The 16,666-nt window shown below is 40.6% G+C and overlaps 1 protein-coding gene across 7 annotated transcripts in view; it reads right to left on the bottom strand.

Moving 5' to 3' along the window:
* chd9 (chromodomain helicase DNA binding protein 9) overlaps positions 1–16,666 on the bottom strand; it is a 74,233-nt gene that overhangs the window by 52,937 nt on the left and 4,630 nt on the right. For 6 of the 7 annotated variants that reach the window (XM_011493380.3, XM_011493383.3, XM_011493389.3 and 3 more), the window contains exon 2: positions 8,466–10,087. In XM_011493380.3, the coding sequence (XP_011491682.1) occupies positions 8,466–9,989 (1,524 nt within the window). In that variant the 5' untranslated portion in view covers positions 9,990–10,087. Of the gene's footprint in view, positions 1–3,268; positions 3,286–8,465; positions 10,088–16,666 lie in introns of those variants that run through there. The other variant, XM_023953641.1, reaches the window with a different exon arrangement.

Genomic DNA, 16,666 nt, shown 5'->3' with positions numbered 1-16,666 from the left:
ACGTAAACACCGTAGCAGGTTAATAATCGGAGGTCTGCTTCTGAACTCGTAGATATAGAAGTGTCAGTTGTCAAGAAGTTAATTGTTTTATAAAAAATTGATCAGACAATAACTGCTACAACGTCTCTGTTGTGTATCAGAAAACACTATGTGACACAGTCTCCCCATCTTAAAAGATACAAAAATGTGGTTTCAAGAATTCATTCCTACCTCTAGTATTCACCGGTGATTGCATTTTAACAAGAAAAACAAAATAAATCAAACCAGTATTTTTAGAGCACACTAAACTATTAGAAATCCAACAACCACAAGCACAGGTAAAGTTCATAAGTAACTTCCCACCCCCTTCCAGATATTTTGGGAAAAACACCTCAGAATTTGATAGAACAACAACAGTATTATCTCCTCAACATCATTGCTGTTTTCATGAAAGAGGACTCTTCTTATTCTATACATTTGTTTATTGTATCGAGTGAAAGTGAATTCATGTACAGCACTTCCGTACTTAACATAATTAATGCAAACCAAAATGAACTGGTACTATCTCCGTCCTAGAAGTGGGCATATTTTGGCAGCAAAATCATTTCTTAGATCATCATGTAACACATTGAGAGCCAATTCAGCACTAATGCTGATCACGGGAAGGTCACTTGCAGGTTTTAAATTTTAGTTGACCTTAAGTGAGCTTTAACAAACTGATAGTTAATTGCACAGGTGGATCTGGGATGTCTGCAGGTGAAATTTGGGCAGATCTGCATGAGCCACGCAGATTGTCCACATGAAATAACAGTCGTAGATGACCCGGCGAGCCTGTAGGAAGAAAATCTTCATGCAAGTTTTTTTTTTCCTGCGGGCATCAAATCGCAGCAAACACGTATACAATAGAAAGATAAGTAGGTGAGACAAGGGCACGTCGTATAGATTTATCCCCCCGAGTCCTGTGCACTGCATAAGGAGTCTATTAGGGCTGTTCAAGTGAAAAGTGTGGCTCCCATGCACATCCCTGGCTTTGAAAGGCCATCCGACGGGCATCATGGGCTCTTGCATATCTCATGCACACCCTGTGCGTAAAGCATTTGCACGCGCTCAGTAAGGTGCCAGTACATGCACCTCACTGACAACTGGAGTGCTGCGTGTAAAAGGCACCGTGCGACAGCATCCCCCGTGCGTCATAAGTGCGTGTAACTTACATCATTCTTTCAAATATTTCACGATACACTAACCCAACACACGACAATGGTACGTTCTATTTTCATGACGTCCCCTTAAGGTGGCTGCATGAACATCATGGGAACGGCAAGACACACTTGAGCTCCCCTTAAGATGCAGCCCCTCTTGTCCACAACACTCCACAAAGCCAAAACCTGCAACTACAGCATTAGAGTTTGAAGAACTTCTCTCAGCTGAGGCAACTGTAACCAACAAGTACAAGTAATGCAGAGACTTGAAAGTAAAAGTAAGCAAGTAAATATCTATGCAGATACTTTCCAAATGAGAATGCTGACATTGTCACTGCAGGCCAGATTTGAAAGTTTTAAGAATTGACATCACCCTGAACAAAGGTTTGAAATAAAATACTTATTTTTAGCACAAATTGACTAAATATGACAATGAGAATGAGGTTTGTAAATACATCTGGGCAATGTCATGGTATCCTTTAACTCCGCTGAAGCGCCCCCAGCACTTGATGCCCTACAGATAACACGTGTAGCTCATAGATGGATCAGCGGCGCTGACAAGAACACAGTATCCTCTTGAGCACGAGACCATTCATACACATCTTCTGCAGCAGACATTAACCAATGGGGTATGTCCGTACTCGCATGAGATGCCGAAGCTGTTTTATAATAAAGCCCATGGATCTTATTCTTTAGGATAGGATGCAAGAAACATTGCACTAAATGAAGATAAAAATCAAAACCGCATGAACATTTGCCCCCGTTTTTCAGTTTTTAAGATGATACATATAAATCAAGAAGTAATAACATTTAATTATTACACATGTTTTTAACTTTTGATACTTGATGAAATTTTTGCTATGAAAATTCCTGAAGTAGTGTTGTCTGCTTTAATAATATAGTATTATGTTTTATTCATATGAATGGCTTTTATAAGTAACATAAGCTGCATATATTTCAGATGACTGATCTGCATTTGCCATGTTGATTTCTAAAATAGTTATTTTTGACGTAATACTTAAGTAATTCATCTTTGTCATGTGCTTTATCGATATCTTATGATTTTTAATTCTGTCTGATAAAAACTGGGAACCGGATATTGATAAATCATGTAATAAAATGGTTACAGTATAATCGGGGTGGGATTATATAAGTTCGCTTCCTCCCACTCCCTTTCAAGCAATATTTATTAATATGTCTAATTATCCTAAGTTTGATTAGTTACTGTATGAATGTATAACTGATGTTTATATTGCTGTTGTGTATTATTTCTACTTAATTTGCTTGAAATAAACCATTTCAAATCAAAAAAAAAATCAAAATCAAATCAAATTATGCCCAGTTCTGTATATACATCTTTTAACTGATGCCTTTGGATTTAAAGTTTGAACTAAAAAGAACCCATTCACCTGGACTACACAACATCAAGGCACTGACAATCATCGTATTGTTCTGTAGATTTAGAGCACTAATACATATACACATATAAAGAGACCTTTGACATTTATACTGAATTTCATGTTAAACCATGTTCAGAAGTTTAAAATGTTTAATCAAAACCAAATGGAATACAAAATAAGAGAAATGTCTGCAGAAACTTTAAAAAAATGAAATCATCTAATGAAATAATTTCTGCATGACACTAAAGCATGGATAAATCTACAGGGAAGTGAGCAGTTTCACTGTCCTTTTAAGAAAAATATTGTGTTTTATAATATATCCATAACGTTTAGCAAACAAAGCCTTAACTTACAGGTGTATCCATGGCAACAGGCTAAGGATTTCCCTCTGACAAACTTGTTTGCTGAAGTTACAAATCAGCAGCAGTTCTTGTGCTTCAGTTGCCTGTGTACTCAACAATTACTTCAAAGTTAAACCTTGGAACAGAAGTCTGACCGGCACAGAAGGACAAACTGGAAGTTCACCTGCCCTTGATAAACAGGTGAGACGTTTCTGAAATATTTGAAGGATTTGTTTCATAAATCTTCACAGACTGTGTCTTCCTTGAGCAACAAATGTTCACTGATAGTGTTGAGCATAATCACAAGGACAAAAGGGTCATTAATGGCCTCTTTTTTAATTTTATTTACCTTTTTCCAGATCTGCCACACTCAACTGAACTTCAAGTGAATTTAAAGCAGTCCTCTGAAATCTGTGTGGCCGCCGAGCCTCCTTCTCTGCCATTGAAAGGTTAACACCAGTTCAAGGAGGTTACCTCACGTCATAAGCAGTCTTGCATTCCAGTTACACAGACATACGCAAAAAAAATAAAAAAATAAACTCCACGTTTGACCACTGGGCAAACATAACCCATCCTGTCACCCCCAGAAAATCCTCAGAGCCATTTTATCTCCAGAGAAAGAGGAAGAGGGCCGCAGAAAGAGAGAAGCAAAGCGGCATAAAGGAGTATACTTTAAATTCAGACCTACTGTGCAGTTGGTGCTGGCAGCATTCCCACATGCTCCTGACACACTCAATTCAAGTACTACTCCCTCCTCCCTTCTGCTTCCCCCCACCCCCCACCTCCTGCTTGCCACTGATCCCTCCCCTTCCGCCCACAGAGGAGCCCTTCTGACTTCCTGTTTACCTCTGACCCTTGGTTATCCCCCGCCTCCACCCTTATCTGGCAGGCCTCCAAGCAGACAGGACAAGCAGGCTGGATGAAACAGGCAGACGGAAAAGAAAGCGGGAGGGAATGGCGCATGGGTGTCTGGAGAAAGCGTGTCACCCAGAACCTGCTGCATTCCCAGAGAAAACCTGCATTTAAAGGGTTTCTTAGGCGTGCGTGTTCTAAGGTGACAGTGCGCTGGCCGGGGTGATGGGAGGTGTCAGGTTTCAGAGCTGATTATGGCTTTGCCTGCCTGCTCAGTCGTGTCAGCTGATGGGTTAGCACTTGCAATAAATGCAGATATATTAAAGGGGCAGAAAACTATTGGGCAGCACATAAAACATATTTACTCTGACCGTTAATGGTCACGTAAATCAGAGGCCAAAGCTAGTCAGCAAATGACCAGGTCAACCGTAAATCCAACCCAGTGATGCAGCCAGACGGTGAGGAGGCACTGGTTCATTGTAACACATCTGTGGGCTTACAGCAAGCAAACCACCAGTCTCCATCAGCCTGCATTTTGACCTCTGACGCATTTCAAGAGTTCACAACAAAACTGGACAAGCCTAATGCAGACATGTTATAGTGCATCTAAGGCACACACATCCCTATTTTATGACAGAGGCAAACAAAAGTGTGTAGTTACCACAGCAACCTTTGAAATATTTCATTTGAATGAATCTGACCGCAAATGTAGAAAAACACGAGACTAGCAACTACAATTGTAGTGATTTTATTCTAGCAATATGGCTGGATTGTACCAAATTAGGTGAAGAATTTGCTTTTGACTAAACATCAAGTCACTATCTACTCACGTTTTAGTTTCTGACCGTTTAACACATAAGATGCCGCCAGCAACACCTAAATAACAGACGGTCTTTGACATCAACGTGAATCCGCTGGATCTACGTTAAATGAATGAAGAATTACAACAGCTGAAAGAATTTATACTCCCTAAATCACATTTTCTAAGGCTTTCTGGGAAAATGCAAGTTGTTATGAAGGTTGTGCAGCAACTTTTGCCAAAATATTCCACTAAAACAGCTCAGCTCACATCTTTACGCTAAATTATTACCACTACGAGTCCTCATTAGTGCATGGTGATCCATATTTAAAAATGAACGCTGGTGGAGCCGGGTCAGTTCACCGGGTAAACACTAGGTGGCCTGTTACATAAGCAAAGCAGCCTACAGTCAGGACCATAAATATTTGGGGACAGAGATAGCAAAAACCTAAACACAAAAACATTCAGACAACTAGATATACTGCAAGACTGTTTTACAAAACGTATTTATAAGGTATATAAATATCTGAGCAAGCAACACTAGCGAAATATGATACAGTACATGCTGTATGTTACATTTTTAATCAATTATTTTTTGCTGTTGAGTGAAAATATAAAGATTACTATCTAATGTCAGTATATCCAATGACCCTGCTTTCTGTCCCTTTAACAAGATACAGCAGGTTGTCTGCAACTATGAGACAAGATAACCAGAATGGATGGCACCAAACATTTACATCTAGACACAATCCAGAGATGGGTGCTGCTCTTGGACATTTGAGGTCAAGCTTGAATTGTTTCCTGAGAGTAAAAGTTTCTAAAGTTCACCTCCTATGGACTCATGGAGAGCTGTCAGACAGCTCCCCCAGGCCAGCTGCCTGCAGGTGGATGAGTTTTCACCACAGGACCTTCTGTCTTTGGACACTAATAAATAAGGCAATTTACTTGATAGTATAAGGACAAACCTTTTTTTGTGTCCTAAACACTTTAGATTACATTTTGCAATTGTTTTCTTAGCTTGAAAATGTTTTGTTTGGAGGTTTTCTTGCTTTGACTATATGTAAATGATCTTTACTACCTTCCTCTCTGTTGCAAACCTAGACTCACAGCAAATCTAAAGAGAAAACAACTGAGATTACCCACAAGAGAAGTAAAAAAGTGGGGCCTGTTGCCCAGTCACCATGTTGCTGCTTCTCTGAAACGGATTTTTGTGACATTTATTGGTTGACAAAAATATCAAGCATTGTTAAAGAAGAGCCACCAAGGTCGTAAAAATGGGGTTCAACTCAATCTGACAGCTAGAGCACAGCAGGTGTGCAGCTCATCAGTCATAACATGGGCAGCGAAAAAGGCCACAAAAGATGAGAGCAGCTGTCATTTGTGTGTGTGGGGGGGGACAATGGTGCGCCAAATTTTCACTTTTAGATTAAAGGAAATAATAAATTATTTGGAATCTTTGTTTAGTTGAATTAAATGTTTACCTGCAAAAAATTAAGTGAATGGTCTTTACATGTTACATAGCTATCCTTAATTAAATCAGAATTGCATTTTAACAAACACATTTTCAAAATGAGCCATTTTGTGACAAACAAATTGTCACTAATCTTAGTATATAGAATTTTCATTGGTAATATCTTAAAAAATCCTTTTCTCCTAAATGTCCTGTTTTTGTCTTTGATTTTTTAATAGTGGGGTTTATTCTGAAATGCTGTTTTCTTGTTTTCCACAAGTGAAACTCATCATTTGCTTTAAAGCAATTTTTTCTGAGGAACACTAATCATCCTTTCCAGGATTTTGTCATGTTGTTATAGCCCCAATTTCCACAAATTCAGGTGCAGTCATCACCTCAATATTTTCTAAAAACATTTTTCTTGTGAGGAAACAGTGCTTATCAAAACACTACTGTCGTCCAAAATAAGCAGCCAACTGCACACAAAATCATTCATTCATTCATTCATTCATTCATTCATTCATTCATTCATTCATTCATTCATTCATTCATTCATTCATTCATTTTCTTCCGTTTATCCCTTTCGGGGTCACGGGGCTGCCGGAGCCTATCCCGGCCACTTGCGGGCGAAGCCAGGGGGGACCCTGGACAGGTTGCCAGTCTGTCACAGCACACAAAATCCGCTATTCTTACATTTCAAAGCAGTCTACTACCAATAAATTGAACTTGCAGAACCTTGTTTTTTTTGTCCAAGACCCTCAACAGACATTAGAGAAATCTACTTTTGATGCAGCCACATTAATTTATGACAATATTTGGCACAGAATAGCACCAACTCCTTTCCCTATACAACTCTTGAAGCATCAGAATCTCAAATGTTTCTACATATCGCAGATCTCAAGATAGACCTGTTCATCTGTCCAAGGATTCCTCTAGATTTCGAATTCAACCTCAGTATAAAACATAACACAGGGCTGCTATTCAGTTTGGAACCTTGGGTACACACGGTATCCACAGCTGACCATTCCAGCCATTGGAAACCATAATTAGCCACATTCACTGCAGGGGAGTGAAGAGTGGTCCGCTATCCCCTGATGCCTTGCCTGTTCAGCAAACACACTCAGCAGGCTCTTCACACATCAGTGCACATGAATAGCCCAGTCAGCCCGTAAGCATCAACACAGGGCTGGATGTTGACACAGATGGAGAGGAGCTTGTTCATATGGCCATGGCTCATGGCCCCATTTCAATCAAGGACCTTTGCAGATGAGCAAATGGTCAGTGCGGATGAGCTCTAGCACAGGCCACAGGTTCTGCTGTTTTGCCATCAACTGATGTCACGTCAAAGTACTCTCCACTGGAAAAGCGTTTCAGTTCAGTTGCATAATTTCGGTAAGTGGCATGATGCGTCTGTAGTCAAAAAAGGGAACCCTAAAATGAGTCACCTAAACCACGACTGTACAGTTGCTGTATTTTGCATGTAGAATACCTGGATGTACATACATGCATTAATAACTTCAACAAAATGTCTATATTCTTTTACTGCTGTAATCCCAGTGTCCCTTTTTTTTTTAAATCAACCGTACCATGATACAAATGTCTTTAGCATTGGCTTCAGGTCACCTGTCACTCATGGGCAAGGACGCTGTGCAGATACTGCTAAGTTACCAGCCCACTGAGGCCCAGGAATTGCCTGAAGCCTGTTACAGACAGCTAATGCATGCTCTCAACATCCCCCTCCACTTGTATTCTTCTTTTCATGTACCCCCTGACTGTCTCCTTCCTAAGCTCTTTTTTTTCATGAGCAACTGCCCTCTGCATGTCTCAAACCCCCTCCCCCTCTCTCAAGTGCTAACCACTCTACTACACCAAGCTCTTTTCCTACAGCTTGCTCCTTCACACGTGCACATGCACTCGCAGACTGAAACCGTGGCGGCTACCACAACAGTGTGCAACCTCCCCCACACTCAAGCAAGACAGTGTGCAAGTGCCTCTGGCTTGCCCTGACCCACATCTTGATATAGCCCTAAGTATGCTTACAGCTAAGTCCTGAAGACACTCCTGCCACTCTTTGCCTAATCAGGCCTGACCTGCTGTCAGTGCACTGGGCAGATAGAGAGGCCAGGCTGGAATGGCCATTATCATTTTCTGAAGGCTTTCAAACTGTCTGAGATCCCACCTAGCACACACCTTCCCCCATTTCACCAAAGAATGAAGGTTTCCAAACAGGAGAAAGCATGTGCGCTACAGAAAATGATGAGTCATAATATAAGGGAAATCACAAATTCTCTTATCAAATAAATGTTAGCATAAAAGAAAGATTAAAAAATAAAACATTGGTGTAAAGAGTGGAGTATAAGGAAGGATTGAGAATATATACTTTCATGTTCAGTTATGTCCCGCCACTAAAGCTGAAAGAAAGAGCAATAGTGTTAAAAAACTTACATTTTCAGCTTTGTATTCTCTAGATGTTGGATTGCTGTCATCACACCCCTTCTGACTGGCTTCTATCCATGGTTCAGCCTTAAAAGTGTCCTCCAGCTGGGGCAGGAGGTCAGGTAGCAGGTCAGTAGTTTCCAGGCTCTCCAGCTTTGAATCCTGGGCTTCTGATGCCAAAAGCCCATCTCCCAAGGCTTGGTATCCATTAGTGTTGATAGCCCCGCAGCACTGAGGCTGCTCAGAGGGCAGGGGCCTGCCAACGTTGGGGTAACACTTCATTGTTTCACCAAACATCTCAGATGACTTGAAGTTTTTCTGGGACTCAACAGAGCACCCCAAGACCTGAAAGGAGCACTCGTCTGCCTGGTTGACGGTTGTTTTAGTGTGCAGCTGACGCATAAGAGCTGGGGACTGGAACTGGCATGCTGCCCCTGAGAGCCCAGGCACTGTAGAAGTGAGAGATGAGGTGGCAGTGGGCCCAGACACTGTGGCTGTGGATGAAGACAGCTGACCAAAATTGGGTATTTCTGACTCCCCGGGGTAAGCAGGGTATGGAGCTGGTTGGTAAGCATTAGCAGAAGTGACAGAGCAAGTGGAAAGGGACTGAACTCTTGATGATGAATGTGTCGGGTGTGATAGGATGGAGTCTTCAAGTCCTGATCCGGGGAAGGCTTGACCTCTCCTTAATGCATGGTAGCTATCCTGCTGCTGTATTGGTAATGAAGTCCTACTCAAAGAAGCATTTTCCAAATAAGACTTGTTTGGATGAACCCTTGAATAAAACTGTGCTTCTCTCTGAGGGATTTGGTGTTGGATTGGCTGCTCAGAATGTTGTACTTGCTGTTGGTTGTTGGACTGGCCTCCCTGATGGAAAGAGAAATTGTGATGCTGTTGCTGCAGGGAAACAACTGATGTGTTAATTTGTCGGTGCTGGTTTAACAGATGCTGATGATGACTTTGCTGCTGCAGCTGCTGCTGTCGCATTCGGTGTTGCTGCTCCTCCTGTTGATGACGGCAGGAGAGGTTTTGCTGTTGTGGGTGCTGTCTGACATGAAGTTGCTGGTTGTGCAATTGTTGATGACAAAGCTGCTGCCGTTGCTGTTGAGATAAGGGGTGGAACATGTTGCCATTCTGGTCTTGATTACCCCACATTGGACTGCCACTGTTGCAGAACAATCCATTCGATTGAGGCACTTGACCAATGGCGGTGTTGTGGAACTGGCCAAGCTGCTCCGCCATGATGTCACATCCTGTGCTTTGAGAACCAGAAAAGGCCTGTGCCATAGGGTTCTGCTGCTTGATTCCACCATAATGACCCATTTGCTGACTGTAATTGGGTAAGTGCTGTTGAGCCGAGACTCCAGGCATCATGTCTTGATGCTTCACCGGGCCAAGTGTCTCCACTTGGAGAGGTTCAAAATCAGCGCTGAGGTTGAGCTCATCCACAAGTGATGGCCCTGGAGGGAAGCCATCTTCCCCCAATCCTTCCAAACCTCCTTCAAAGAGGTTAGAGTCGTCAAAAAAGTCCATGGCAGAGGCCAAAGGGTGAGGGGGAACCTTGGGAGCACAACTGGATTGAGTTGGTCCCAGTAGGCTTACGGAGCTACAGCATGTCCATTATAGGGTACCTGTCAAAACGAAAGAAAAAAAAATTAAAAACTGGAAAATTATCAAATTAGTTAAACTCACCAACCTCAGACTTCTTCCTAAATTTAACCAGACGTCCAGACACACACAGTCTTTTTTGAAGCTTTTTTTCACCTTTCATGTGTGCAGCAAAGCAGCTGGTGTAAACTAACCACCAGCCAGTGCTTCTGCCATTACCCAGCACCACTTTCACACACGCAAACACGTGCACCTCGACCCCCCACCTCCACAGCTATTGAAGCCGTCTGCTCTGCTACTGCAGAACGCGTGGGAGGTGCAGACAGCAGATAGAATTTCATCAGGGAAGGACAGAGGCTGAGGAGGTCTTCTGCGCATGTGAGCGCTCTGCAACCACAGAGTTGACAGCCCTTTCCAGGTCAGTCACATGCTGACTTGTGCAAAGAAGCCTAAACACAGACTTATCTTTTCATCCAGATCCACAGAGATACATGTACCCGTTGTCTTGGTTCATAAAGCTATACATTAATTACATAAATGGATTCTTACCAAGCATTAGTGAAGCACATAATCAGTTGTAGTATTTGCAACTCTGTCATCAATATAATGATGAGATTGCTTCAAAACAAGAATAATATTTAAAAAAATACTAGTAAATCATTGTCAAATTCTCATTTCAAAATGCTTTATGAAGTCAAATTACTTGAATGTAAATCAGTTAAACAAAAAGGGCCAAAACACACTCTAAAAGTCCCATGCCTCTAATCCTGAACTTTTAATCAGAAATCATAGAAGACACCAGCCACCAGAAGACATGGCTGCTTTTTGCATTTTTGTGTTACTGGTTAAAAAGCATGATGAATGGAGAACGTATCAAATCTGTTCATGATCTCAATCTACTAGACTTAAACGGCATTTTGAATTTTCTTTTTTGTCTAAAAAGTTTTACCTGGGAGAGAAACATATTTAACACTACTCTTTTGGAAATGGGTTAATATTTTTTTAATACTTTGAGGTTATTCAACATAATTTGTACAAATGAAGTGTAAGTGGGATCAGAATAGTCATAAATACATTTATAATATATCCCAGAATGCAGTCAGCAGTGAATTTGGAATATTATAATACGACAATTAATATTCATTCTGCCAAACAAGTTTTTTGTGTGAATTGAAAATAACATATTTTAAATGTATTTATTTGTAAATGTGTGTATTTATGTGTAATGGTGCTATTCTTCTTTCGTCTCAGTGTTCTGAAATCACCTTGAAATCACCCATACCTGCTTTATCCTGACTGGAGTAATGATAGTGTGCCTGATGTGGTGCAAAAGCAGACCCAGAACAAGTCATCAGTCCACAGAGTCACATGCAGGAAAAAAAGGCCATACACATATGAATGCTTCTAATGTTCATCATAGAGTTTGAGATGAACCAGCGCTCTGAGAAAACAGGAACATGAAAACTCCACAGAGAAATGACCCAACTGGAATTTTTAACGAGATCCATGTGAGGTGCTGGTTCTAACCACTATACTGCAGAACAAGAAACAATTAAAAAGAATTTAAAACTCAAAAGTCTTGAAACACACGGTTTCTTAATGCCCCCATTGCATTCTGGGAAAAGGTAGAACTTGGTAGTCTTAATGTGGATTTCTGATTTGATTTTTTTGTGTTTTGAGGTGTTTTAAACAACCATGTTTATGCTAAATTAAATGTTACTGAATCCATCACCACCTTTCAAATGTATTGTGTTCCGATGAGTATTTTGTGTTTTGAAAACTCTTGCTCATTGAATAAGTTTGTTCTATCTGGAGGTCCTAACAGTTCTTCTCCATATGTGGCAGATTACAATAATCTGAAGGTTTACGAACCACGGGGAGCGAGGTGGATGTCACCATCAGGTCCTGTAACACCACAGGACAGTCTACCGTTACTTAACATCAACTCCCCGACCATGATGGTAGTTGAGCCTTAATGAAAGATCATAACATTTATCTCAGAGCTACAGGCATTAGCAGGAAAAGTGGGTACAAAAGTTAAAGAACAGAGAAACTACTCTCATTTAGTGTTGTTTATGACATGCTTGAATTGAAAGCAGCTAGACATTTCCTTTGTTCCTGAAGCTGGTATATCTAGTCTAAACGACTCCTTTCATTGCAACAGGTAGGGTTTTAAAATCTGTTCTATTCTGTTCTGTTTAAACTATTTTGCTGTACTAAAAATGTCAGTGAGTAAGCCCTTTGTATATAACTAGACTGATCTAATTTTCAAATTGTAAGGGTCTTGTCTTAGAGTAAAAAGGTCCAAGTTCAAATCCCAACTATTTCTATGTGGAGTTTGCATGTTCTCCCCTTGCACGATTGAATTTGTCCAGACACTCTAATTTTCTACCACAGTCCAAAAACATACTTCATAAATCAATTGGCAACTCTAAATTGTCCCTTTTGAGTGAATGTGTGTGGTTGTGGTCTCTGTGTGACCCTGTGATACACAGTTTAAGGTGTAGCCCACCTTCACCCAGTGGTATCTGGGTAGTAGTGGTGCATCCCCAACCTGAACAGGATTAAGTGGGTTTAAAATTAAAGGAATGATTTTCAAACGCAGACAGCAATCACATGTAATTCACAGATCAGTCCAGGAGCAAGGTCTCCAGCAGGTCTGACTCCATTCCTAACAGAATCACTTGCACAATCACTTAACCCAAAAAGTCATGTTGTTTTGTTTTTTTAAGATAAGTTTCACCTAAAGACCTTCTCTCCCCTATAAAGTCCCACTCCGATCATCTTCTGATCTATTGTAAAAGCATTCGCATTATGATTATGCCGTTTTTAGACAAAAATAAAAATACTTGCACAAGACAGTTTGTGAAGAGCAGCAGTAGTTCATCAGAAATTCGCCTCCGAGTTGTGGGCGGGACTGTTGCCTCAGATTAAGCCTTCCCATCATCCCTATGTGTGCATTCTTTCTCGCTAGCTTACAGCCCCTCACAACCCCAACCTAACATTACTGATGCAACAAAAATGGCAAGCAATACTGGAGCTATCCTGACGTACATTTTTGAGCCAAATACCAGTTTAAATCATTAAGATGTTAAAGGTTCTATTTTTCTGCAAGTGGATGCATCAGAATGGAGAAGAGCAGGAAACATATGGTCCACATATTGTAGTTTGTACGCAACAACTAAAAGCTCATTCAAAAGGCATTTTTTCATCTGCTCCTGATTCACTACGTATTGAATAAAAAAATACTCAGTTATAATCTTAATTTTCTTCATATAGAGTGGGGCAAGAATTTATTCAGTCAGCCACCAACAGTGTAAGTTCTCCCATTTAATAAGATGAAAGAGGCCTGCAATTTTCATCATAGATATACCTCAACTATGAGAGACAAAAATGAGGAAAAAAAATCTATAAAATCACATTGTCTGATTTTTAAAGGATTTATTTCCAAAAATGGTGGGAAATAAGTATTTTGTCCCCATAAAACAAGCAAGCAGTCTGGCTTTCAAAGACCAGTAACTTCTTCTGTAAGACGATCCTCCGTCCTCCCTTCGTTACCTGTATTAATGGCACATGTTTGAACTCCTTATCTATATAGGACACCTCTCCTCAACCTCAAAGGATCTCACTCCAAACCCCACAACGGCCAAGACAAAGAGCTTTCCAAGGACCTCGGAAATTGTTAACCTAAGCAGTTTGGTGTGAAGAATTATTAGAAAATGGAAGACATACTAGACAACTGATAATCTCCCTCCATCTGGGGCTTCCCTTAAGATCTTTACCCGTGGGATCAAAACGATTACAAGAACGGTGAGAAAAATCCCAGAACCACACAAGGGTCCTAGAGAATGACCTGCAGAGAGCTGGGACCAAAGTAACAAAGGCCATCAGCAACACACTACAACGCCAGGGACTCAAATTCTCCAGTGCAAGACGTGTCTCCCTACTAAAGCCAGGCCCAACTTAAGCTTGCTAGAGAGCATTTGGATGATCCAGAAAAGGGATTGGAAGAATGTCCTATGGTGAGACGAAACCAAAATTGGTTCTCTACTCATCGTGTTAGGAAGAGAAAGAATGCAGAGTTGCATCCAAAGAACACCAACAAAGAACAACCTACTGTAAAGCATGGGGGTGGAAACATCATGCTTTGCAGTAGGTTGTTCTTTAAGCAAAGGGACATCTGATCTGTGCAAAGGAAAGATTAAATGGGGTCGTGTATCGTCAGATTATGACTAAAAACGTCTTTCCATCAGCAAGGGCATTGAAGATAAAATGTGGCTGGGTCTTTCAGCATGACAACTAGGGATGGGTATCGTTAAGGTTTTAACAGTACTACTACTCTTATTGATACTGCTTATCGATCTGGTATTTTAACAATACTCTTATCTATACTTTTTGAGGACAAAAATAAATAAATAACAAATTAACGACATAAAGTGTTTTATGTCCTCATGCAACAATGTTTTTTTAACAAAACATTTTACTTTATACATTTTCCAACTTGAAAAGTAAAATACTTGAGAAAAGAAGTTATTTAAAGAAAAATAAACAGCAATGTTTTGACATATTGCTGTCATGATGTAAATATAAAACAAATTAAATAAATGTTTGAGTTCATAAAATCATCCCAGAGAAAGTCTCTGCTTCAACTCCCGCAGTGAAAGCTGCGTCTAAATCTGACTCCCGTGTTTCCATCTCTCTGACAGAATTTGAAGCCAAAGCCCCTCCCCGCCTCTCTACCTGTTCACCTGTTCATATCCTCTGCAGCAGCGAGTCGTTTTTCCCGCTCCCCTCCAGTGTGTTATACACAGAGAGCGCTAAATAGGTCATCATAGCAGTAGGTTGACACGATAGTCGGGGCACTCTAGCGCAGATTCTAGCGCAGTCCCCCCCGTGCACACAAATAGCCAGACAGACCTCTCCTCTTTAGCGAGAATAGCAATAATAATATCATCATTAATTAACGGAAAATTGATGGACTTGGTGAGTTAAATATGGCAGATAACGTTTATATCTTGTGGGACACAAAAAAATGCAATCCGATAGCAGAACCATTGAGGTCGGATCTTAACGATACTGCGGTCTTGAAGAATGTTGCCCCGGGGCTCGTTCAATACCGGGCTCGGTACCCATCCCTAATGACAACGATCCCAAACATACTGCCAGGGTAAAGAAGGAGTGGCTTCGTAAGAAGCATTTCAAGGTCCTGGGGTTGCCTAGACAATCTCCAGATCTCAACCCCGTTGAACATTTTTGGAGGGAGTTGAAAGTCTGTGTTGCCCAGCGACAGCCCAAAAACATCACTGCTCTAGAGAAGATCTGGATGGAGGAATGGGCCAAAATACCAGCAACAGTTTGTGAAAACCTTTTTAAGACTTAAAGAAAACATTTGAGTGCTGTCATTGCCAGCAAAGGCTATATAACAAAGTATTGAGTTGAACTTTGGTTATTGATCAAATAGGTATTTTACATCATAATTTACAAATAAATTCTTTAAAAATCTCATATTGTCTCTCATAGTTTAGGTATACCTATGATGAAAATTTACAGGCCTCTCTAGTTTTTTTTAAGTGGGAGAACTTGCATAATTGATGGCTGATTAAATATTTTTTTATCCCAGTGTATGTCCTACATCACATTTAGAATGCTACAAGAATATTTAAAAACGTCAAAAACAATTTTCTTGGAGTGGGTCTCTAAAAATCCATACCACAGGAAGCCTCAGGTATCACCTGTGTAACACAAACAATGCAGTCAAGACTTTCTGTACCAAGACACCTGCATTGCTTCTTCAGTCATGTGACGATACCATCACAGGTGGAAAGGAAAGTAAACAACTCGCCAATAACCACCACAAAACAAACTGCAGGCAGAGAGGGTGAGTCAGACGCACACGTGCAACTCAGCAAGTGTCAATGCTCCAATAAAAGCTGAGTCTGCGAATTGCCACAGGTATGCTGGAACTGTCTGAAGCGTTCAGGTAAGACATTAGGGAAAGAAAGTTCAGCTGCCATGAACTGGAACTCTTGACTATGCCATGACCCATTAGAGTGGGGATTTATTCCAGCATGGGAATTTTATTTAGCCACAAACTTTAAACACTGGATACTTTTTAAGGCTAACAAAGAAACTATTCAGACCATTGAGAAACCAAACTGCTGAAGTGCAGCATCAGCCAGCATCATTTTGCAATCTCTTCTAATAAATCAGAGGAACACAATGAGATGACAATATAATAATACATACCAGTGTAATGAGAGTCACCTCCTAACTTCTTAAGTCACATGGGGGACAATTTACTCACAGAGGTTAAATAATTCCTAATGTGCAAAGAATCAACAGGGGCATTCACGTAACAGTAGGAATGCGTCAGTTCCAAATTTTCTTGACCCCTTCCAGTTTTTTTTGCGTAGTGTCAGCTATCAACACCTTCTTTTGTTAATTCCCATGTTCTTTCCAAGATGAATAGACAACAAACAATCAAATATCAATTCTTTTCTTTATGAGAACTTTTATATTGCAAGAAATATTTCTCATTGCAAATCTTTTTCAAAACCCTTTTTTGCCTTTTAGGCTGCGGAAATAATGAAGGACTGAGAAAA

Source organism: Oryzias latipes, chromosome 3 (genome assembly GCF_002234675.1).
Source record: "Oryzias latipes chromosome 3, ASM223467v1".
NCBI lineage: Eukaryota > Metazoa > Chordata > Actinopteri > Beloniformes > Adrianichthyidae > Oryzias > Oryzias latipes.
This window is presented reverse-complemented; position numbering and strand designations above follow the sequence as displayed.